Source organism: Plectropomus leopardus, chromosome 14 (assembly GCF_026936395.1).
Source record: "Plectropomus leopardus strain MGB_pleo_1.0 chromosome 14, ASM2693639v1, whole genome shotgun sequence".
NCBI lineage: Eukaryota > Metazoa > Chordata > Actinopteri > Perciformes > Serranidae > Plectropomus > Plectropomus leopardus.
In genome coordinates this window covers 358,655-381,179 of record NC_142189.1, presented here as the reverse complement: position 1 = coordinate 381,179, position 22,525 = coordinate 358,655, and the positions used below count along the sequence as shown (strand labels likewise).

General features: G+C 44.8%; 3 protein-coding genes and 1 non-coding gene across 11 annotated transcripts in view; 2 read left to right on the top strand and 2 right to left on the bottom strand.

Annotated features, from left to right (window-relative positions):
• Positions 1-19,403, bottom strand: part of kiaa0586 (KIAA0586 ortholog) — a 32,048-nt gene extending 12,645 nt beyond the window's left edge. For 5 of the 8 annotated variants that reach the window (XM_088087090.1, XM_088087094.1, XM_088087095.1 and 2 more), the window contains exons 1-10: positions 18,435-19,402; positions 17,658-17,710; positions 17,401-17,473; positions 16,859-16,934; positions 16,482-16,683; positions 16,299-16,369; positions 16,052-16,136; positions 15,302-15,416; positions 9,334-9,457; positions 56-227 (exon numbers count right to left, since the gene is read on the bottom strand). In XM_088087090.1, the coding sequence (XP_087943216.1) occupies positions 56-227; positions 9,334-9,457; positions 15,302-15,416; positions 16,052-16,136; positions 16,299-16,369; positions 16,482-16,683; positions 16,859-16,934; positions 17,401-17,473; positions 17,658-17,710; positions 18,435-18,720 (1,257 nt within the window). In that variant the 5' untranslated portion in view covers positions 18,721-19,402. Of the gene's footprint in view, positions 1-55; positions 228-9,333; positions 9,458-15,301; positions 15,417-16,051; positions 16,137-16,298; positions 16,370-16,481; positions 16,684-16,858; positions 16,935-17,400; positions 17,474-17,657; positions 17,711-18,434 lie in introns of all 8 variants that reach the window. The other 3 variants (XM_088087092.1, XM_088087091.1, XM_088087096.1) reach the window with 3 other exon arrangements.
• On the bottom strand, positions 1,665-8,339 carry irf2bpl (interferon regulatory factor 2 binding protein-like). The gene is made up of 2 exons (XM_088087113.1): positions 2,718-8,339; positions 1,665-2,667 (listed from the first exon to the last, which is right to left on the bottom strand). Exon 1 carries the CDS (start codon positions 7,969-7,971, stop codon positions 6,154-6,156), a length of 1,818 nt encoding a protein of 605 aa, XP_087943239.1. The 5' UTR covers positions 7,972-8,339; the 3' UTR covers positions 1,665-2,667; positions 2,718-6,153.
• A 325-nt stretch (positions 19,404-19,728) lies between the features above and the next one.
• timm9 (translocase of inner mitochondrial membrane 9 homolog) lies at positions 19,729-22,118 on the top strand. The gene is made up of 3 exons (XM_088087132.1): positions 19,729-20,285; positions 20,708-20,803; positions 21,663-22,118. Exons 1-3 carry the CDS (start codon positions 20,247-20,249, stop codon positions 21,795-21,797), a joined length of 270 nt encoding a protein of 89 aa, XP_087943258.1. The 5' UTR covers positions 19,729-20,246; the 3' UTR covers positions 21,798-22,118.
• On the top strand, positions 21,277-21,362 carry LOC148187380 (small nucleolar RNA SNORD53/SNORD92). The gene has a single exon (XR_015778839.1). It is a non-coding gene; the product is annotated as a small nucleolar RNA SNORD53/SNORD92 (small nucleolar RNA).
• Positions 22,119-22,525: the final 407 nt, after the last annotated feature.

Here is a 22,525-nt window from a genome sequence, read left to right as displayed (position 1 = left end):
AAAACTGGCTGTGTGTTTAGAGCGAGCGCTGCGCTGTTGTTCTCTCCTGACTGACCGTCAGCAGCGTCTTCATGTCCGTCCTCAAACGTCCCGGCTCCCTCAGCGTCTCATTGGCTCGTCTCCCCACTGATGCCTGGCTGCGACTGGTCGAAGACCGCCGGGGACTTCCTGTAGCTGGCTGGGTTACCATGGAGACACCGGGAGCTCCTCTGTGATGCCCGACGTCTCTGAATAATGAAAGAGGGAGAGGAGACGCTCATTCATCCTCTGTACACACACACACACACACACACACACACACACACACACACACACACACACACACACACACACACACACACACACACACACACACACACACACACACACACACACACACACAGCTGCTGCAGACTGTCTCCATCTCTGCTGCTGTTGCCAGGCAACACATCAGTGGTTTCCCACGGTGATAGGGAGCAGGGATGCTGAAGCTTCATACTCAGACAGGAGGAGGAGCAGGATGATGAGCAGGAGGGAGAGGAGGAAAAGAAGCAGGTGGGAGAGGAGGAGGAGCACTTGTTTGTCAGAGAGAGTAGTATTTATATATCTTTTTCAGTACATTGTGCTGCTGATATTAATATATCTTTACTGAACTGTTTTATAAGTGATGCTTTTCTTCAATTAACACTCATGTCAATAAAGCTATTTGAATTAAAAGAACAAAACTGGAAGGAAACATGGGGGGGGCTGCTGGGAGTGAGACAGTGCTGACATCATCGTCTCTAAATGAAGTACACACACACACACACACACACACACTAAAGACATGCCATTGTGTTTTCTTTGTTTCCTCAATAAATGATGTTTCCAGCTGGTTACCATAGCAACCACAGCATCCCTGCAAACCTACGGCAACAGAGACGAGACTGCAGTGATGGACAGAGAGAGACAGAGACACACAGAGAGACTGACAGAGGGACAGACAGACAGAGAGAGAGACAGAGAGACAGAGACACACAGAGAGACAGAGGGACACAGAGACAGAGGGACACAGAGACAGAGGGACACAGACAGAGAGACAGACAGAGGGACACACAGACAGACAGAGAAACAGACAGAGAGACAGACAGCGGGATAGACAGACAGATTTTTGGGGACAGAGTGGTCGTCTCTTGGCTGTGAGACAGCTTGTAAACAGCAGCAGACCATCAGATCCGAACATATATGTCTGTAGCAGCTGACCAGACCAGACCAGACCAGACCAGACCAGATCGGACCGGACCAGATCGGACCGGACCGGACCAGACCATTCAAACATCATTTTACACGTCAGTTCATTGACTGGTTTGACTGTCTCTCTCGCTCTCTCTCTCTCTCTCTCTCTCACACACACACACACACACACACACACACACACACACACACACACACAGAGTGGCATCTCCTTGGAAACCACCATGGAGTCCCCACAGTGTGCGTGTGTGTGTGTGTGTGTGCGTGCACATTAGCATGCACACTGTGAGCTGCAGCTCTGAGCCAAGGGCACCTTAACCATCACTGTCCCCACACACACACACACACACACACACACACACACACACACCTGGACTCTGTGTGTGTGTGTGTGTGTGTTGCTCCAAGAAAAAAAATCTGCAATGCAGCAAGAAACCAAAACTACTCTGAGGACTCGCAGTACTACTGATAATACTGCTTTGGTTTCTAGTACTTGTACCTATAGTACCTAGAGCAGGTGCTGAGGGTCTGAGGACAGAGGGACATCGTCTGCTGTAAACCGTGTTTTATAAATGAAACTGACTTGACTTGTAATACAAATTTCATTACTACTATTACTATATTACTCTAATACTGTATCACTCTATTACTATTTTACTCATATTATTTTCTGACAGACTTTAACCAACACTGTGCTGCTGCCCATACAAATACTACTGTACAAGTACTACAGATAGTACTGCTACTACTGTACCAGTACTACAGATAGTACTACTACTCGTTTTTGTTTTTTTGTTTGTTTGTGTTTTTCAGTGAATCTCCAGCTGCAGAAGTTTCACATTAAAAGTCTCTCAGGATGGAGAGATCACTTCCTGTTTCACGTCCATAAATAAATGGACACTTGACTGCAGCTGGGATCAACCAATCAGAGACGTCGTCATCAGAGGAAACAAACATCAAAGTGACAGATGATCACATTTACCCACAATTCAACACGCTGCGTGGAAACCTTCAGAATAAAGGTGGGCGGCATGTGTTGAGTCATAAAGAAAAGTCAGATGTGCGTGAAAAGGATCAAACCAACGAAATTTATTACAACTGACTGAGCTCCAAGGCACGTTACAAGACCAACTGTTTCATCACGTTCACCGTCTGTCACTGCAGAAAAGACCAAAGACACAGACGCCTCATCCCGCCGCCGCCGCCGCCGAACGCACGAGAAAAACAACTCAACTTTATTGCACCAAGAAAATTTAAATATGAAAACTTTTAAATGAAAAAATTCACAAAAATGTAATCAAAAAGTCAAAAGATTCTCAAAAATTCAAATAAATATTGTATAAAAATAAAAACAGTTTTTACAGAAACACGATGAATAGACAATGAAGAGCGAGAGCCGTCACACCTCCATCGATGTTCACACCTCCGACCTCCGTCACTGTTCACACCTCCAACCTCCATCACTGTTCACATCTCTGACCTCTGTCGCTCTTCACACCTCCAACCTCCGTCACTGTTCACACCTCCAACCTCCGTCACTGTTCACATCTCTGACCTCTGTCGCTCTTCACACCTCCAACCTCCGTCACTGTTCACACCTCCAACCTCCGTCACTGTTCACATCTCTGACCTCTGTCGCTCTTCACACCTCCAACCTCCGTCACTGTTCACACCTCCAACCTCCGTCACTGTTCACATCTCTGACCTCTGTCGCTCTTCACACCTCCGTTGATGTTCGCATCTACGACCTCTGTCACTGTTCACACCTCCGACCTCCGTCGTTGTTCACACCTCTACGTCTCACTTCCTGCGTCCAGTGTTTTCTGTAGCTGCTCAGAAGCGTCTCTCCTCGCCATCAGTGGAGCAGCAACACAAAATCTGTGCATCGTCACATTTGAGTCATCTAACTCGTCTGACTCGTTTGACTTATCTGACTCATTTGACTCGTCTGAGTCATCTGACTCATCTTCTCACTGAATCATTCGGTCTGTAAAATAAAATAAGCTAAAAATAAACAGAAGCTCGACTTGTTAAAAATCATTTTTATAGATTTGCTTTGATGTGACGTCGTAGATTTGATCTGGTTTTGTTTGTCTTTATAATTTATTTTTTTATTCGGTCTCAGTCATGTTTAATTCATTTATTAGTTTCTTTTATTCTTTGGACTGTATTTGCTGTCATTGGTGCGTCATGTTGTTGTTGTTGTTTGTAAACTCTGTGTTTAAAGTTGCGACATAAGTAAAGTTATTAATATTATTAGTAGTTATTGTGGAGCTGAACGTCTTCAAATGTCTTATTTTGTCTGAAGAGTCAAAACATTTCTTAATCTACAAAATGTGAATTAATATCATTTTTAAGCACTTTCTAACTCTTGCTTGCCTTGTTTTTACTTTATTTAATGATTTTTAAAAAAAAAATCTTTTTTAAATTAAAATAATTTAAGGTAACTCTCTTGTTTGCAAATTTTGGGTAATTTCTGCTTTTGTTGTTCATTGTCTTTTCTCATGTTTCTGAGAGAAATCAGGCCAGTTTGTTGAGGATTCAAAGGGTTAAACTCCAGCTGCTGGCAGGTTCAGGTTCAGGTTCAGATCTCATGTGGCTCAAATCACTTTTTGATTTTTAATCATATAAATCATCAATATTGCAAATGCAAATTAAACTTTTATTTGCCTACAAGAATATTAGAATCAGTTTCTTCTTCATTCATCTATATACACAAGATGTCATATGAACTTTAATGTTTTTATACTATTATTATTTATTTTTTCTCTGACTTTTTTGTCTCTGACTTTCTTGAAAAAGTGCTCTATAAATATAATATATTATTATAATAAATGTGTTACAGGAGTAAAAATAACAGGTGATCAGACTGAAAATGAGATCTGAGGAGAAAAATCTGACGTTAAAAACCTTTTTAAACTTTTGGTTTTTTTTCTCCGTTAAACTGATATTTTAGCTCGGGACTGTATTTATTGTCTGACTCATGTCCTGATATTTGGCTGTATTAATATTGATGCATCTGTGATCAATAAAATATTATTATTTATTAAAAAGTCTTTCTCCATTGGAGACATCATATGTAGTTGAAAACAGGGAATAAATCACATCGTATGGCCGTATAAAATACACGCAGCATGTTGTGAAACACGGTGCCGCGGCTCTGAAACGTCTGTGGAAAACATCAACATGCAGAAAAGCTAACTCAGCTAATTTTTTGTACTTTTTGATAATTTCCAGCAAACATTTGGTTCATTTCTTCAGTTCCTTTCATTCTGTTTTTTTTTTTTTAAAGAAATCAAGTCAATGTGTCCAGGTCTCAAAGGGTTAAACATGAGCTGACTGGAGCTGTAAACGGTTAAATATGTATAGTTCACTGGAGTTAATCACATTTATTTACGCACAACTTATGATCTGAAGGTCAGATGATTTTTATTTTTGTTAGAATTCAGCCTTCTCTGATTCTGGAAACATACGTGTAACGGACATGTTCCCATCACGTGTCATAGTCATAATTCATTCTTTTTTTAATGAATGAACAGAGTTTGAGGAGCGCTGACAGCTGACAGTCTTAACCTGGAATAACCTGGAAAAACCTCCCGGATGATGTGCGACAGCCCCACTGACCATTTTTAGGTCAAAGCTAAAACGCTCCTTTTTTGACGCGACTTCTCTCAGAAACTACAAACTTATTTTAAATGATCTTTTTATCTTTGCTCCTCTTGTCTGAACTTTTGCTATTTTTAATATTGATTTTTATTGCTTTATTTTAATCATTTAGTAATTGATTTGACCTTTTATATCTTATCTCTTTTATTATAAATCTGCATCTTTTATTATCTTTTTATATGTTATTGCTCTGATGTTTTTAAAGGTCAGTTTTTAGGCGGCCTGGTGTGACAGCTCGGCCCAGAAACGACAGATTATATTTATTTATTGATGCTGTCGCTTTGGAAACGGAATAAATCTGATAACAGACTGACAGGAGCCCTCGCTGTTCATCTGCAGCTTTTATTCTGAAAGTTCTTTAGACTTCCTGTCTGCAGGTGTCAAATGTTTTAAACTTTGTCTGAATAATTAAGATTAAAGTCTCATCAAAATATGATTTTAGACACTAAACCATTTCTCACAGATCCAGAGACCTTCATGTTTCCGTTTGTGTTGTTAAAAACTTTAATAAAACTTCAAAACGTTTTTCTCTTCGTCATTGAAGCGTCTTTTTGTTTTTCAGCTGCAGTTTGTTCAAAATCGACACGTTTTCTCCTCAAAGTGACGACTGATCGGAGTTTCTGACAGACGAGTTCAAAGTGGTATTTCATTAGAAAAAGACTCATTTAAACGGCCCGATATTGGTTTCACATTAACCCTTTGAAACCTGAATGAGGCCTGACTCCTGCCAAAAACACGGGAAAGCTGCAATCAGCAACTTTAAGAGAAACTGCCCCAAAAATATCAAGAAAATGATCTGAAAAGAAAGAAAATCTTAACATGTAATAAATAGAATAAAATAAAATGGACGTGTATCTATATTTTATTTCTAACAACATTTTAAATATAAAAATCCTACATATTTTTTCTGGAGTTTTGTTTGTTATTTTGGTATCAAACGGAATAATCGCTCCTCTCCGCTCAGCTGCTTTTACTCCTGCTTTCTGCAGAAACCACCTTCAGGTTCTAAAGGGTTAAAACGGAGGAGTTACTGAACCCTTCCTGCTCCTCCCCTCCTCCCCTCACCTGTACCTGAGTCTGCACTCCTGATTGATCAGAGCTGATCGATGTGATCGATCAACAGGCTGTGATCTGCTCTCCACTGACAGGAGCTGAGGAGGAGGTGCTGAGGAGGAGGAGCTGAGGAGGAGGTGCTGAGGAGGAGTCCTGACTGTTAGACATGAAGCTTCTCAGTAGTGAGGAGGAGTTCACTCAGTGTCCTCCTCCTGCTCCTCCTCAGGGGTCTCTCTCCTTCTTTACCTTGACGTCTCCTGCCAGGATGGTGGCGATCTCCCCTTGCATGAAGGCCCAGGGGACGTTGGACCCCAGTAGGGGACACTTGTCCCCGCTGGGACAGTACACCTCCCCGGACGAGGAGGAGGAGCAGGAGGAGGAGCCCTGCGCCTTAATGCTCTCGCGGGAGCAGGGGAAGCAGAACTTGTGGTTGGGGACGGAGGGACACTGGACGAAGTGCGTGTCCTCCAGCCGCTCGTGGCAGATGGTGCAGCACAGGGGCCCGCTGGGGGCCACCGGGGAGTCGGGCACGCTCTGCGCGTGCACCTGCTCCTGCGGCGCGGCGGACATGGCGAGCTCTCCGCTGCGGGAGGAGAGGCGCCTCTGGCCGGACATGGAGGCGGGAGACAGCGGGCTGCTGCTGGCGTGTCTGGAGGAGGAGGAGGAGGAGGAGGAGGATGTGCCGGAGGAGGAGTGCACCGAGTCCCGGTCCTTGTTGGGGGAGTGCGCGTTCCCCAGCGTGTCCGCCACCGACATGAGCGCGGCCATGGGCGACGGTCCGCTGTGAGGAGCCGCGGCGGAGTCCGGGGAGGAGGCGCGGCCGGAGGGGAGTCCCGGGGGCCCGGAGAAGGAGAGTTTGAGGGCCTCGCTGTGGCCCCAGGGCCGCTGCTCCTCTGGCAGCTTCGGCTCCGCGGCCTCCGGCTCCGGGGAGGCCCTCCTCTTCCTCAGGCCGCTCCGGGAGCCTCCGGGCCCCCCGCAGGAGGAGGCCGGGGCCCGCGGGAGCAGAACGGAGGCGGGCAGCGGCGGAAAACCTCCGTCCGCGTGTGGCTGCGGCAGCAGCTCCCCCCCCAGCCCCTCACGGAAGAAGCGCAGTGGTTCCGGCAGGAGGTCCCCCAGGAGCCTCCAGTCCCCGGAGCCGGGCCTCCTCTCGTACTCCAGGTACTTGAAGCCGGAGGAGAGCCCGCGGCCCAGCTCCTTCATGCAGTCCTGGTACATCTGCTTGGCGGCCCCGGAGGCGGAGGAGAACACGGTCCCGGAGCCGCGCGGGTACTCGATGAAGATCTTGAGCTCGTGCTCCTGTCCCGGTTTGGACACCGCGTCGAAGGCGAACACGCGGCCGACGAGCGCATGGTCCTTCTTGAAACGCACGTGGAAGGGTGTGCAGCAGGTGAGCGCGAGCAGCGTGTCGCGCACACTCTTGGGTCTTCCCGCCCACTCCTCCTGTCGGCTCCTCAGGGAGTCGCTCAGCTCCGACAGCGCCTCCGAGTTCCGCTGCTTCTCCTTCAGCTCCCGATCCTGCTCGGACCCGGAGCCGGAGCCGGGCCGCCGCCCCCCAGGCGCGGCTCCGCTCAGCAGCGTCTGCGGCAGCAGGTTCGGCGGGACGGTCATTGGTCCCGGTAGCGGCCCCGGGCCCCCCGGGGCTCTGCTCCGGGAGCTGGGGCTCTGCCGGTTGAGGTCGGGGGGTCCGTCCTCCGGTCTGAAGCCATTGGGCAGCCTGCCGCCTCCGTAGTACCGCTCCATCCTTCCCGGAGCGTCTTGCGGGTTCAGCGGCTCCTTCCCGGCCGGGGGCCCTGCCTGGCTCTTGGCTCCGGCGGGCTGCTGCGGGGCTCCCGGCGGAGCCCGGGACTCCTGCAGCCCGGAGGCCCGTTTCAGGTGTCGCGCGGTCTCGATGACGAACTCGATGCGGTCCGCGCCCTCGTAGTTGACGCAGCCACGGCAGACCGGCTCGCTGAAGTCCCAGATCATCGCCCAGGACATCCGGGGCAGGTCGCACAGGTAACACGACTGTCTGCGGGACGAGGACAGCTGCGGGGAGGACATGTCCGCCCGCTGCTCCTGCCGCGTCCTCCGGAGGAGCCGCAGACACAAAGAGAAGAGGAGCAGCGACTCTGCAGCGACTCCTCCTCCGCGCTTATTGGTCCTCCTGCTGCTGCACGAGCTCCGTGTGCCGCTGCAGAGAGGAGGAGGAGGGGGGGGGTCTGCGTGTTTTTCCCTGCATGCTTCACTCCGACAGAGGCGGAGGAATCCCCCCCCCCCAGGAATGCCACCTGGTAGTGTAAGTGACGTCACCCCCACCTGCTCCTCACCTCCTCCTCCTCTGCTCCTCACCCCTCCCTCTCCTGCTCCTCACCCCCTCCTCTTAACCTCCTCCCTCTCCTACTGGGGGCCTCAGCCAGACCTCCACAAGGAGAAACCCCCCCCCAAAAAGTGGGCTTTTTTTCCTCCTTTGAATCTTTTCAGTTTTTAGAAATGGTCTTTTCTTTCTTCTTTAAACTGAGCGGCACGTTTGTTTTGCGTTGTCTGTCACTGTCTGTGTTGTAGTTTTTAGCGTGAGGTCATTAGGTTGTTGTGGTCGGTTTGGTCATATTTGTATCAGCTGAATTTCTGTGTTTAAGTTTATTGTCTCTGAATATGTGCTCAGCTGTGCTGAAGTAGACACAAAAGACCAAAAATATGAAATTTATTTAATTATCTCCTCCATGTTATATGTTGTCTTTGTGTTGAATAAATGAAAAGGTTTTATAAGTATTTATTGATATATTTTTTAAAATTTTACCCTACACTATTGTTTCATAAATGATAATTTATGAATATTTATATATGATGATATGTGTGTGTGTCTGTAATGAGCTGAAAATAATAGATGTATTGATGAAGGAGCAGGACACAAAACACACGTGTGTGTTGCTAGGCAGGTTTCACCTCCCTCTCTGTCAGTGCGCCTCCTCCTGCTCCTCCACTTTGTGTCCCTCAGCTGCTCTCAGATCAGCTGAGGGACACAATAATGTGAACACACACACAGATTTGCTGCTGTGTGCCTCTGATGGATACTGTCTGTGTTGCCATGGAAACACAGCTGGCAGGAGGAAGCTGCTGAATACATGAGGAGCTGCAGCCTCGTTCGCCCCTCTCTCTCTCAGTAATTATGCCAATGAACACACACACACACACACAGATTTGAGTGAGCTGAAGGTATGAGATGCTCTCAGTGCTCAACATGACGTCAACACACTGTATATAAATATATAGATAGAGAAATATATATATATATATCTATATATAGATCTATGGTAAATACTGTGTGTGTGTGTGTGTGTGTGTTTGTGTGTGTGTGTGTGTGTGTGTGTGTGTTTGTGTGTGTGTGTGACCTGTCTGCAGGTCTCAGTTTAGCCCCCCCCCCACCTGGTTTGCTCTGGCCTTCGGTCACAGTGGGGTGTTGCCATGGCAACTGGGCTGGTCTCCATAGCAGCGGAACCAGCAGCAGTTGTGGTTGCAGAGGAGCTCTGCTGCTGACTGCTGAGGACGTCTGCAGACAGAGACAGACGGAGACAGTCAGAGACACAGAGACAGACAGAGACACAGAGACAGACGGAGACAGACAGAGGCACGGAGACAGAGACACAGAGACAGACGTAGTGAGTAAGGAGTGTCACTGAGACATTAGGACACACTCTGTTGTCTTTAGTGTCCACCAGGTGAGCTCTGGTTCTTGAAGCGGTCTGTCTCCAGAGGACGGCGCAGCAGGAAGACGGAGGATCACGGAGTTATTTCACGTCTGTTTTAAAGAGAACGAACCCAGCGTGGACCGGCTGTTAACCCCTCAGTGCCCGCTTTAATCACTGAGCACAAATGAGCTTTTCAGAACGGAACTTTCACAAATATTATACATTTATAACATTCTCTGCTTTCACTGAGTCAAACCGCCGTCCCAATCACAAATATCAAATATTCCTTATCTGTCAGTTTTAACCCTTTACATGTCAGGTTTTAGTCATGATGCCGCTGTGTTTTTAGATGAAAAATCTGAATGATTAGTGTCCTCCTCCTCAGTGTGTGAGTGTAGCTGCTGACAATCTGGGATATGTCCATGGTTAGCAGCTACATTGATTGACAGGTCACCTAGTGGAAATAGCGTGATACAACTGTTAGTAACAACCAAGCAATGTGATTGGTCGAGAGGCGCTCCACGAGCGCTGATATAGAGTATGACGTCACTGTTAACTTCTAACTCTGCGTGTATCACTCCGCCTCACAGCTGATCTAAACACGTTAACTAGTGCCAGAGTGTGTTTATAGTGCGGCGTAAGACCAGGGACAGACCGCTAGTTAGCACTGTTAACCTGTTTACCTAGCTGTCTGAGAGACAGAGACAGACAGAGAGACAGAGACAGAGACAGACAGAGAGAGACAGACAGAGACAGACAGAGAGACAGAGAGACAGAGACAGAGACAGACAGAGAGAGACAGACAGAGACAGAGACAGACGGAGACAGACAGAGAGGACAGGGTTTTGAAGTGTGTCCTGATCTGACTGGACATGTTGGAGTTACTAAAGTCACGAGGAGGTCCAGGAGGAGCAGCTGTGACGGGTTTCAGTAAACGTTGGTTCACTGGGAGTAAACCAGCTGTTACAGATGTTACAGTGATGTGCGGTGACACAGGGACACGCTCATCCGACGCCGTCCACAGCCCGAGAGACACGCCGCAGAGACGAACCGTCTGATCAAACTAACTGGTGTGAATCTCAAAGTGTCCGTTAACAGACTCTGATTTCACTGAAAACTCGGACATAAATGTCGGTGACGCTCAGCAGACCGAGCTAACGCAGCTTAGCCGGCAGCCTGCGGGAAGTGTTTATGTGTTGCTAGGCAACAGCTGTCGCGTCCAGGCTGAGGAACTATTTGTGTCGGCGGAGCCAAAAAAATCATTAAATAAACAAACAAATCATAATCTGTCGTCTCTTGTTACTATTAACAAATAAAAGAGGCTCGTAGACTGTTATGTAACAGTAATATCACAGCAGAGGGAGTGACGTTACGCTGTATATCATCACGGCTGTGATTACGACCCAATCACAGCCGTGATGATACACTGCGTAACGTCACTCCCTCGAGTGGGATAGGACCTAATTCTACGGTCAAAATGACGTCATCAGGTGCAAAATGTTTCAGAGGAATTATGATTACTGGATTATTACATTTCAGGGGCAAACTATACTTTACTATACTATACTAAACTATACTATAACTATACTCTTGATACTTTTGATCCCAGTTACTGTGACTTTAGTTACTGTGACTTTAGTTACTGTGACTTTAGTTACTGTGGCTTCAGTTACTGTGACTTCAGTTACTGTGACTTCAGTTACTGTGACTTTAGTTACTGTGACTTCAGTTACTCTGGCTTCAGTTACTGTGACTTCAGTTACTGTGACTGTAGTTACTGTTGACTTTAGTTACTGTGACTTTAGTTACTGTGACTGTAGTTACTGTGACTTTAGTTACCGTTGACTTCAGTTACTGTGACTGTAGTTACTGTGACTGTAGTTACTGTGACTTTAGTTACTGTGACTTCAGTTACTGTGACTTCAGTTACTCTGGCTTCAGTTACTGTGACTGTAGTTACTGTTGACTTTAGTTACTGTGACTTTAGTTACTGTGACTGTAGTTACTGTGACTTTAGTTACCGTTGACTTCAGTTACTGTGACTTTAGTTACTGTGACTGTAGTTACTGTGACTTCAGTTACTGTGACTTTAGTTACTGTGACTTTAGTTACTGTGACTGTAGTTACTGTTGACTTTAGTTACTGTGACTGTAGTTACTGTGACTTTAGTTACCGTTGACTTCAGTTACTGTGACTTTAGTTACTGTGACTGTAGTTACTGTGACTTCAGTTACTGTGACTATAGTTACTGTGACTTTAGTTACTGTTGACTTTAGTTATTGTTGACTTTAGTTACTGTGACTTTAGTTACTGTTGACTTCAGTTACTGTGATTTCAGTTACTGTGACTTTAGTTACTGTTGACTTTAGTTACTGTGACTTCAGTTACTGTTGACTTTAGTTACTGTGACTTCAGTTACTGTGACTGTAGTTACTGTGACTTTAGTTACTGTTGACTTTAGTTACTGTGACTTCAGTTACTGTGACTTCAGCTACTGTGACTTTAGTTACTGTGATTTCAGTTACTGTGACTTTAGTTACTGTTGACTTTAGTTACTGTGACTGTAGTTACTGTTGACTTTAGTTACTGTGACTGTAGTTACTGTGACTTTAGTTACTGTTGACTTTAGTTACTGTGACTTCAGTTACTGTGACTTCAGCTACTGTGACTTTAGTTACTGTGATTTCAGTTACTGTGACTTTAGTTACTGTTGACTTTAGTTACTGTGACTCTAGTTACTGTTGACTTTAATTACTGTGACTGTAGTTACTGTGACTTCAGTTACTGTGACTTCAGTTACTGTGACTTTAGTTACTGTGACTTCAGTTACTGTGACTTTAGTTACTGTGACTTCAGTTACTGTGACTGTAGTTACTGTGACTTCAGTTACTGTGACTGTAGTTACTGTGACTGCAGTTACTGTGACTTTAGTTACTGTTGACTTTAGTTACTGTGACTTCAGTTACTGTGACTTCAGCTACTGTGACTTTAGTTACTGTGATTTCAGTTACTGTGACTTCAGTTACTGTGACTTCAGTTACTGTGACTTTAGTTACTGTTGACTTTAGTTACTGTGACTTTAGTTACTGTGACTTTAGTTACTGTTGACTTCAGTTACTGTGATTTCAGTTACTGTGACTTTAGTTACTGTGACTTCAGTTACTGTGACTTTAGTTACTGTTGACTTTAGTTACTGTGACTTCAGTTACTGTGACTTTAGTTACTGTGACTTCAGTTACTGTGACTTTAGTTACTGTGACTTCAGTTACTGTGACTGTAGTTACTGTGACTCTAGTTACTGTTGACTTTAGTTACTGTGACTTTAGTTACTGTGACTTCAGTTACTGTGACTGTAGTTACTGTGACTTCAGTTACTGTGACTCTAGTTACTGTTGACTTTAGTTACTGTGACTTTAGTTACTGTGGCTTCAGTTACAGTGACTTTAGTTACTGTTGACTTTAGTTACTGTTGACTTTAGTTACTGTGACTTTAGTTACTGTTGACTTCAGTTACTGTGATTTCAGTTACTGTGACTTTAGTTACTGTGACTTCAGTTACTGTGACTGTAGTTACTGTGACTGTAGTTACTGTGACTCTAGTTACTGTGACTTCAGTTACTGTGACTTTAGTTACTGTAACTCCAGTTACTGTGACTTCAGTTACTGTTGACTTTAGTTACTGTGACTTCAGTTACTGTGACTTCAGTTACTGTGACTTCAGTTACTGTGACTTCAGTTACTGTGACTGTAGTTACTGTGACTGTAGTTACTGTGACTTCAGTTACTGTGACTTCAGTTACTGTGACTTTAGTTACTGTGACTGTAGTTACTGTGACTCTAGTTACTGTGACTTCAGTTACTGTGACTTCAGTTACTGTGACTGTCGTTACTGTGACTCTAGTTACTGTTGACTTTAGTTACTGTGACTTCAGTTACTGTGACTTCAGTTACTGTGACTGTAGTTACTGTGACTTCAGTTACTGTGACTGTAGTTACTGTGACTTCAGTTACTGTGACTCTAGTTACTGTGACTCTAGTTACTGTTGACTTTAGTTACTGTGACTTTAGTTACTGTGACTTTAGTTACTGTGCGTCTCTCTGCTGAACAGAGCTGAATGTAAATAGGTACATGTACTCGAGTAGTGTATTGAAGTACAAATCTGAGGAATTTTATCCCATCCCACTTTCTTCTTCTGCTCCACTACACTTCAGAGGGAAATATTGGGCTTTTTACTCCACTACTTTCATTAGATTACTACTTTACAAATTAGGATTTCTGTGCCTCCTCTACAGCCTGCTCCCTCCTCAGGAACCTCCTCTACAGCCTGCTCCCTCCTCAGGAACCTCCTCTACAGCCTGCTCCCTCCTCAGGAACCTCCTCTACAGCCTGCTCCCTCCTCAGGAACCTCCTCTACAGCCTGCTCCCTCCTCAGGAACCTCCTCTACAGCCTGTTCCCTCCTGTGTGCATATCTATATCTCTCTATATAACTTTACAACTTTATCTATAAACTATCATAAACTATATAACTTTATCTATATATCTATCTAACAGAGGAGAGACACTAAAAACAGCCTGCGGCTACAGACAGCCTGGTTACCATGACGACCCTGTCTCCTGATCTGTGCAGCTGCATCAGACTGTTTCCATGGTAACGGCACATGTGCGCCACAGCCTCCCTGTGTCTGTCCAGGAGCCACTGAGGCCACCTGCTGCTCATAGCATGTGATAACCTCCACAGTCAGCTGATCAGGGAACAGCTGATCAGAGAACAGCTGATATCTGAGAACAGCTGATATCTGAGAACAGCTGATCAGAGAACAGCTGATATCTGAGAACAGCTGATCAGAGAACAGCTGATATCTGAGAACAGCTGATATCTGAGAACAGCTGATCAGAGAACAGCTGATATCTGAGAACAGCTGATCAGAGAACAGCTGATATCTGAGAACAGAATTTTTCAGTTTTAGTTTTGCTTTAGCGGAGGGACATACAACTTTAAAGGGCTGGATTTTGTATTTATTTAACTGCTTGTTTAAAAAAAGAACATGAAGGAAAATTTTCTTAAAAAATGGACATTTAAAAAAACATTTTATGAAAAAGTTTTGAAATTTTTAAAAGAAATTATTTTGTATTTTTTTTCTTTAAATGTTTCTCACTTTTGGCAATTCTCTTTTCTTTTCATTTTTGGCAATTTAAAAAGAAAGCATGCGGGCTTTTTGGGCCATTTTTAAAGACAGAAATTTAATGTAATTGTTTGGTTGATTTTAAAGAATTTTTTTTTTAAGAAAAACTGTCTGTTTTTGTTTTTTGATCACCAAAATGACCCCATTCATCAGGTTTGACATAAATTACTGTTCGATTTTCACATTTCAAATGGTCCTTGAACACATCATTTGTTATTGAACACAAACTGTTATAATAATGATATAATGATGACACATTGTTATCATATCTAACAAAATTCCAGGACTTTTCCAAAACTTTCAGGGTATATTAGGTTTTATTCCAGGTCTGGAAATTGCGATTTACAAATTCCATGACCTCTCCAGGTTTTTCAAGATCATATGACACCTGTAACTCACTTCCTGTTGTGACACCACCTGTCCCTTCACTGTGTCCCTACTTCCTGCCAGGGTTTCACAATAAAAGCCTTTAACAAAGATCAGCTGATCACATAAACAGAGTTAATCTGCAGCTCTTTACCTGCGGAGTCCAGGTGAGTGACCTGCAGACAGGCTGTCTGGCCTGAGGCTCTGAGGTCAGAGGTCACAGGGGCATGGCCTGTCATCATCCTGAGGGCTGACTCCAGCAGCTGGCTCTGATTGGAGGAGAGGAGAGCCAATCAGCAGTCAGAGTTCGCTTTGATGTGAAAACAGTGAACTGAAGGTCGTGTTTCTGTGAGTTGCAGTGAAAATGCTCGGCGGCGTGTTTCCTCTCGTGTGCGTAAATAGAAAATAAACAGAAAGTAGAAAATCATATTAATGTTTAATATTTTTGATGCTGAAAAGTGCATTTCATGAGCGACACGAGTGTGTGTGATATTGACGCGGCCTCTTAAGGGGTTAAAGTTTATTTGTTTGTGATGAAACTGTCACACCTCAGACAGCAGCCTGCTAACACCTGCAGCACACACTCACACACACACACACACACACACACTCACACACACACTCACACACACACACACACACACACACACACACACACACACACACACACACACACACACACACACACACTCACTCACACACACTCACTCACACACACTCACACACACTCACACTGCAGGGCTCCAGTTTGCACCAAAGTGAAGTTCGGGGGTTAAAGTGAACTGCATTAACCCCGCTGTGTTACAGTCAGCAGGGTCACACTGTGGATGATCAACACGCCGCCGGCTGCATTTACAGAAACGTTTGGTTGGAGTTGAAGTGAAGCAGCACTGTGTGTGTTTACCTGCAGCTGCAGCTGCTGACTGTGCAGCGTCTCCAGGTGGTGCAGAGTCTGCTGGCTCAGGCTCCGCCCCCTGGTGGCGTCCTCCCTGACAACAGAGCACACAGTGATGTCACACAGTGGGGGAGTGATGGCCGTCTGTCCGTCTGTCTCTGCTTTAAAGGTTTCACATGAGAGTCCTCTCAGCTACACAAGGACAAACACGTGTGTGTGTGTGTGTGTGTGTGTGTGTGTGTGTGTGTGTGTGTACCTGTCAGCTTGCAGCAGCTTCTCGACTCCCTCCACTAGGTGACACACTCGAGTCTCCATATCTGACTGAGCCTGCACACACACACACACACACACACACACACACACACACACAGTTACAGATTGATCAGCAGCTGATCAGCATGTGTCAGCTGACCTGCAGTAACCTCTGATCAGCTGTTACCTTGATGAGAGGAGCAGTAGCACCTATGGCTGCAGCTGCAGCAGCTGCTGCTGCGCTGGTGGCGTCTCCACGGCAACCAGAGGACCACCCCGCCTCTGTCTGGACCCCCGCATCGCCCACTGCACTCTGGGGGCCGGTCCTGAGGGGCCCCGGGTCCAGCAGCTGCACCCTGACCTCCCTCCTGTGGGGGGCGCCTTGAGAGCTGCGGACAGACGGCGGTCAGAGAGCGAGACAGCTGGAGGCTGAACGGCGTCACGTTTCTCATCACAACATTCAAATGCTTTTCTGAACAATTCAGGTGAATCCAAACTTTCCAACGTCTCCTTCCTGGTTTAATCATAAAACACCTTCATCAGAGTTTCTGTCGCTTTACTCACCGTTGTTTCAGAGCGGCGAGGACGACTCCTCGACCACCAGCCGCAAAACGGGACGTCAGCAGATCATGACCTGCAACTAATGATGTCAGCACAGAGACGATGATGATGTCAGCACAGAGACGATGATGATGTCAGCACAGAGACGATGATGATGTCAGCACAGAGATGATGATGATGTCAGCACAGAGACGATGATGATGTCAGCACAGAGACGATGATGATGTCAGCACTTTTTTATTGTCTTGATTTGATGATTTAAAAAATATTTGATAAGTTATCAGTTCTGTTTTTTTGATAACACTAACATGTATATAAATATTTACGGTACATGATATGTATCAATAATCAGTATATTTATAATAAATAATAAATATTAGAGGATCAGACTGAACTGTTCACACACAAATCTAAAACAAATCTAAATGTAATGAATACTGTTTGAAATCTGTGTGTGTGTGTGTGTGTGTGTCTCTGTAGTGTGTTTTTCCTGACGAAGATGATTATAGATTATGGATTATTGATTGATTGATTGATTGTCTCACTGGACTGCAGGTCTCTGTGTGTCCCCTCAAAGAGCTTCCTGTCTGGACTGGACTCTGCTGCTGCTGGACTCTGCTGGACCACAAAAAGACCACATCAGCACTCTGCACCTAATAATTATCAATAATCATCTATGATCTAATAATTTACCATTAATGATCATTCCTAATCCAATAATCATTAATGTTTTAATCATAATCTCATGGAAACGTTTTGATTTAATTCTCATGTATTTGTTCACTGTTGTTGTTGGACTCACTCGTCCTCGGGGCTCTCCGTTCTCTTCGGTCCGTCCAGGTTTCTTCAGTCCATCTGCACGCACACACACGCACGCACGCACGCACGCGCGCACACACACACACACACACACACACACACACACACATACATACACACGTACACACACACACACACACAGGTAAGTGATCATCAGTGTGATTCATGTTTGAACTGATCCAGGATCAGATCTTCATCATCAGATAGAAACAAACAAACATTCAGGATTCAGTTTCTGCAGAAATTTAATTCTCTGGTATTTTTTGTGTTTTTATGATTTTTATTCTTTTTTATGTTTTAGTGATTCTGAGAACACAGACGTACTGAGGAGACCTCACACTGATGATACAACGACAACAACGACGACGACGACGACAACGACAATAACAAAATGAATAACAATGACAATAACAATAACCATCAGTTACGGCCGGAATAAAACCAGTAATTATCTTATTGTGGGTTAAAAACCAGCTTTTGTCTCCAGTCAGGGTCTCCGCATGTTTTCAAGGACAAAACTCAAAACGATACCTTTCACCTTGCAGATAATTAACTCCATGACTTTCCAAAACTCAAATTTGTACTAATTTTCAGGCCTGGAAAATGTGATTGTCAAATCCCATGACATTTCCAAAACTGTCACATAATTTTTACTCATTCCATGACTTTTCCAGGCCTGATAAATGTAACTGTGACATCTCATGAGTCCTCCAGGTTTTCTGGGACCCGGTGGATCAGCGCCTCCTGCCGGAGCTCTTACCGGACTGACGGAGTCCCGCTGCCCGCCGAGGAGCTCCGTCCTCCGGCTTGTGACGCTGCTGCTGCCGCCGCTGAGGCCCGGAGCTCCGCTGCTGCTCCACCGGAGGAGGAGGTCCGAGAGGAGGAGGTCCGGGAGGAGGAGGAGGAGGCTCCCACAGCTTCTGGACCCTGATGAGGACGGACCTAGCCCTTGGTCCTGGTCCTGGTCCTGGTCCTGGTCCCCGGGTGGCCCGGACCAGCACGGCCCCGGTGGAGATCGGCTCCGGGCTGCTGTCGGCGGAGAGCATCCTGATCGAAGCTCCGATCGATCTGTGATCGGCTTTAGTGGCGTTATTGATTGATGCTCAGCTAACTGTTAGCCGCGTGCTAACCTGCGCGAGCCGTTTCAAAGTTCCCGCTCAGGATCATCCGGGTACCGAGGAGCCGCCGGCCGGTAAAAACCCGCTAAAACACCGGAGAGACGGCGGGAGAGTGACGTCACTAACGTTAAAACGTCCCGTTATAATTAAACAAAAAGATAAAAACTCTAAAAAACCGACAGAGCGACGAATCCAGCAACTGTTGCTGACAACAAAACGCAACTTCCGCTTCCGCTTCACGGCAGAGATCTTACACACAGTGAGAGGTCTCACTCCCACTGAAAAAACAGAGACCGGAGACAACAACCAGAGGGTCACTCTGTTAGGGACTGTTCTCTACTAACGAGGCGTGAGTCGCGTCTTGTCATGTCTTTGGCGTGTCTTCTCGTGTCCTTGGCGTGTCAGTCCAAAATATATTGCGTAAAATATGAAAAAAAACCGATTGTTTCTTCTTGAAGTTTAACATCTTTAATTTAATTATAGATATTAAGCTTTTAAATAGCAGATTCGGTTTTTTTTTGTTTGTTTTTTTTTTAATGAAAAACAGAGCTATGATATGACGTCACTGGCAGGTGGAACTTTATACTGTTAGACGCTTGTAGTACTCCGGACGTTTCTTCCGTGGCGCACAGTTCCGTTTCTGAGCTGAACTTCCGTGGGGTTTTTATTTTAAAGGTTTTTTTTAATGATTGAAATTAACAATGGCTTGATGACGCGGCGGTTTATTTTGGCTCTGACGCTAAATTTAATTGTTTTTGGGGTTTTTTATTAATTAAATAAAAACAATCAGATAAATGTTGGGACTTTCCGGTGTGTAACGCTGAAATGTGTCCGCGGTGTCTCACGTGTCCTTCAGTCCTCTGAAGGAGCTTCACGTTGTCACATCGTCCTCAGGTGAGATCAATCAATCAATCAGTTAATCAGTTAATCGGTGACATCTGATCAATAATCTGAGTTTACGTTAAACTCCGAGCGGCGGATTCAAACCGCCGGAAGATTTTTAATGTAACAACCGAATCAGACGGAAATATGAAGCTAATGCTAGCTGCCGTTAGCTTCAGATGAAAATAATTAAAGAGTTAAAGACAAAAGAAGAATCGATTATTGATCGGTGAGAGTTTATTGATCAGATGTGTGAGTTTGAATGACGGAGCAGCTGATCTTCTGTCAGTTTGTTCTCAACCAAACTTCATTCACAAAACCGTCGATTTAAGGAGCCGCACGTGGCCGCTCAGAAACACAGCGGACATCAGATTTTACTTTTCTTAAAGTTCCCGGATGAAGTTTAACAAGTTTCTGTTCACGTGACTCAGGACAGAGACTTCAGAGAGTTTCAAGCGGCTCCAAACATCAGGCGGAAGATGTGATTCTGGATCAGAGAGTGAGCAGATAAAATCCGACATTTTTTGGCTGGACTTTGGTGTAACGTGTTTGCTGTTCACAGAGACTCAGTCATGGCGGTCCAGGTGTCCGAGTCCGACCAGATCAAACAGGTGAGTCCCGAGTCCGACCAGATCAAACAGGTGAGTCCCGAGTCCGACCAGATCAAACAGGTGAGTCCCGAGTCCGACCAGATCAAACAGGTCAACTGTCAGAAACGATCACTCTTCTTCAGCGCCGAAGATTTAGAGAAATTCTCTTTAAAACTTGTCGGCGATTGTTTTTCGTTTGTTTTTAAAAATATATTTTTAGATTTGACGCATTTTTCGAATTTTCATTTGAGAAAAACTTTTTCCAAAATTATTATTTTTTGTTTTGTTTTGAGGACTATTATTTTTATTTTATTTATTTTTTAAAGAAAACATGCCTTCCATAGACACGGTTTTCTTTCATGCACCTTTTCTTTCTATCAGGAGTGAAACCAGTAATAATAATAATAATAATAATAATAATAATAATGCTGTTATTGTGTCAGTTTAAGGAGTTTCTGGGGACGTACAACAAGGTGACGGAGAACTGCTTCATGGACTGCGTCAGAGACTTCACCACCCGGGAGGTGAAGGCCGAGGAGGTAAACAGGATGTTTACTTCTTGTAAACAATAAATCAGTCAGCGTTCACACTCAGATTTCAGTCACAGTTCAGGTGAAAATCAGCTGAGATCAGTGAAATAAACTCAGACGCTCGGACATCTGAGAGGGATGAAAACCCATCCAAAGACTGATTCCTGTCGCAGAACAAAGTTTTCAAAGACAAAAACAGACGTCAGTGAACACATCATCAGCTGTCACGACACAAAACATCTCACCATAACATAACATAACATAACATAACATAACATAACATAACATAACATAATATAATATGACATAACATAATAAATGTTATAGAACATTATATAAAGTAATGTAATATAATATAACGCAATATAATATAACATAATATACCGTAATGTAATATAATATAATTTATATAAATACGAGACGCTGTGATTGTCTGTGTGTGATGTCACTGAGACGAGACGCTGTGATTGGGTGTCGGGTCGGAGGAGTGATGATGCTGAGAAAAGGTTTCGCTCAAAGAGCTGATGATGTCATGTGATGTCACAACTTCTCTTGGCTGTCTGACCAATCCGCTGCCAGTTCACCGTCCGCCGCGAGCGCTCACTCCGACACCATTCTCACCATCCTTATTACTACACTACCCATGAGCCTCTGCTGCAGATCCGATCCACAATCGTCACGTGATTTTTGATCAGGTTTCTGCTGAGTGAAATCTTGAGAACACGGCGCTCCGATGCACTCTGGGAGTCGTAGTTGACTTTTAAAAGAAGCAGATATTTTTTTAACCCAGTTTAATGTAGTTGTTATTATTATTATTGTTATTATTATTATTATTATTGATGTTGTCTCTGGGTGTGTGTTGTTTCAGTCGAGCTGCTCCGAGTCATGCCTCCAGAAGTATCTAAAGATGACTCAGCGGATCTCCATGAGGTTTCAGGAGTATCACATCCAGCAGAACGAGGCTCTGGCTGCTAAAGCCGGACTGCTGGGACAGCCTCGCTGAACCGGACTATAACACGAGCCCTGCAGGCTGATCTGGGTCCAGCAGGTCCAGGATCAGCATGTTGGATGAATAAAGACTGTGAACTGTTGATCTGTGATTAGCTGAACCCAGGAGCTCCGTCTCAAAGCATCATGGGAGACGTAGTGTGCAGCAGATCAGGCAGTTTTAATTTGTGTACAGAAACTGTTGAATTGTTTGGGGTTTTTTGTTAGTATTTAATTTTTTTTTCTGATTACTGTTGCAATAATATTTTTTATTAACGTAATGAAACAGTTTACTTTTCTTCATGTCTGGAAATAAAAGAATCTGTTAACAGAGAAATGTTTGTCAGAAGTTTTTAATGTGATGAAATGATTTCTGTGAATATAAAGAATTGCTGGTGATTTAAGATCCAGCTCGAGCCGGTCTGCAACCATCCCCTAGTAATGTTGTACAACCATTACTGACGTGTACCTGGACCGTCCCCTAGTAAGGACCGCACTGTTTCTCCTGAGAAATTGGAGCCTAACCAGAAAAAAGTATCTTTATTAAATGAAGTTTGACTGACCACAGACTGAAGTTCACTGATCAGCGTGTTTGTTTATCAGAGGTTTTACGTGTCGGGCTGTTCCACATACGGGAGCGACGACGTGTGGAAGGAGCCGGGCTAGCTGTTTCCACCTGATCCAAGTCTTTATGCTGAGCTACGCTAACTAGCTGCAGCTTCGTATTAATGACAGGAAACAACC

Coding starts and splice junctions, on each gene's coding strand:
- irf2bpl (XM_088087113.1), bottom strand. CDS start 7,971: ATGTCCTCCCCGCAGCTGTCCTCGTCCCGCAGACAGTCGTGTTACCTG.
- timm9 (XM_088087132.1), top strand. CDS start 20,247: ATGGCGGTCCAGGTGTCCGAGTCCGACCAGATCAAACAG. Junction 20,286..20,707: donor AGTCCGACCAGATCAAACAG/GTGAGTCCCGAG, acceptor TTATTGTGTCAG/TTTAAGGAGTTTCTGGGGAC. Junction 20,804..21,662: donor GGGAGGTGAAGGCCGAGGAG/GTAAACAGGATG, acceptor GTGTTGTTTCAG/TCGAGCTGCTCCGAGTCATG.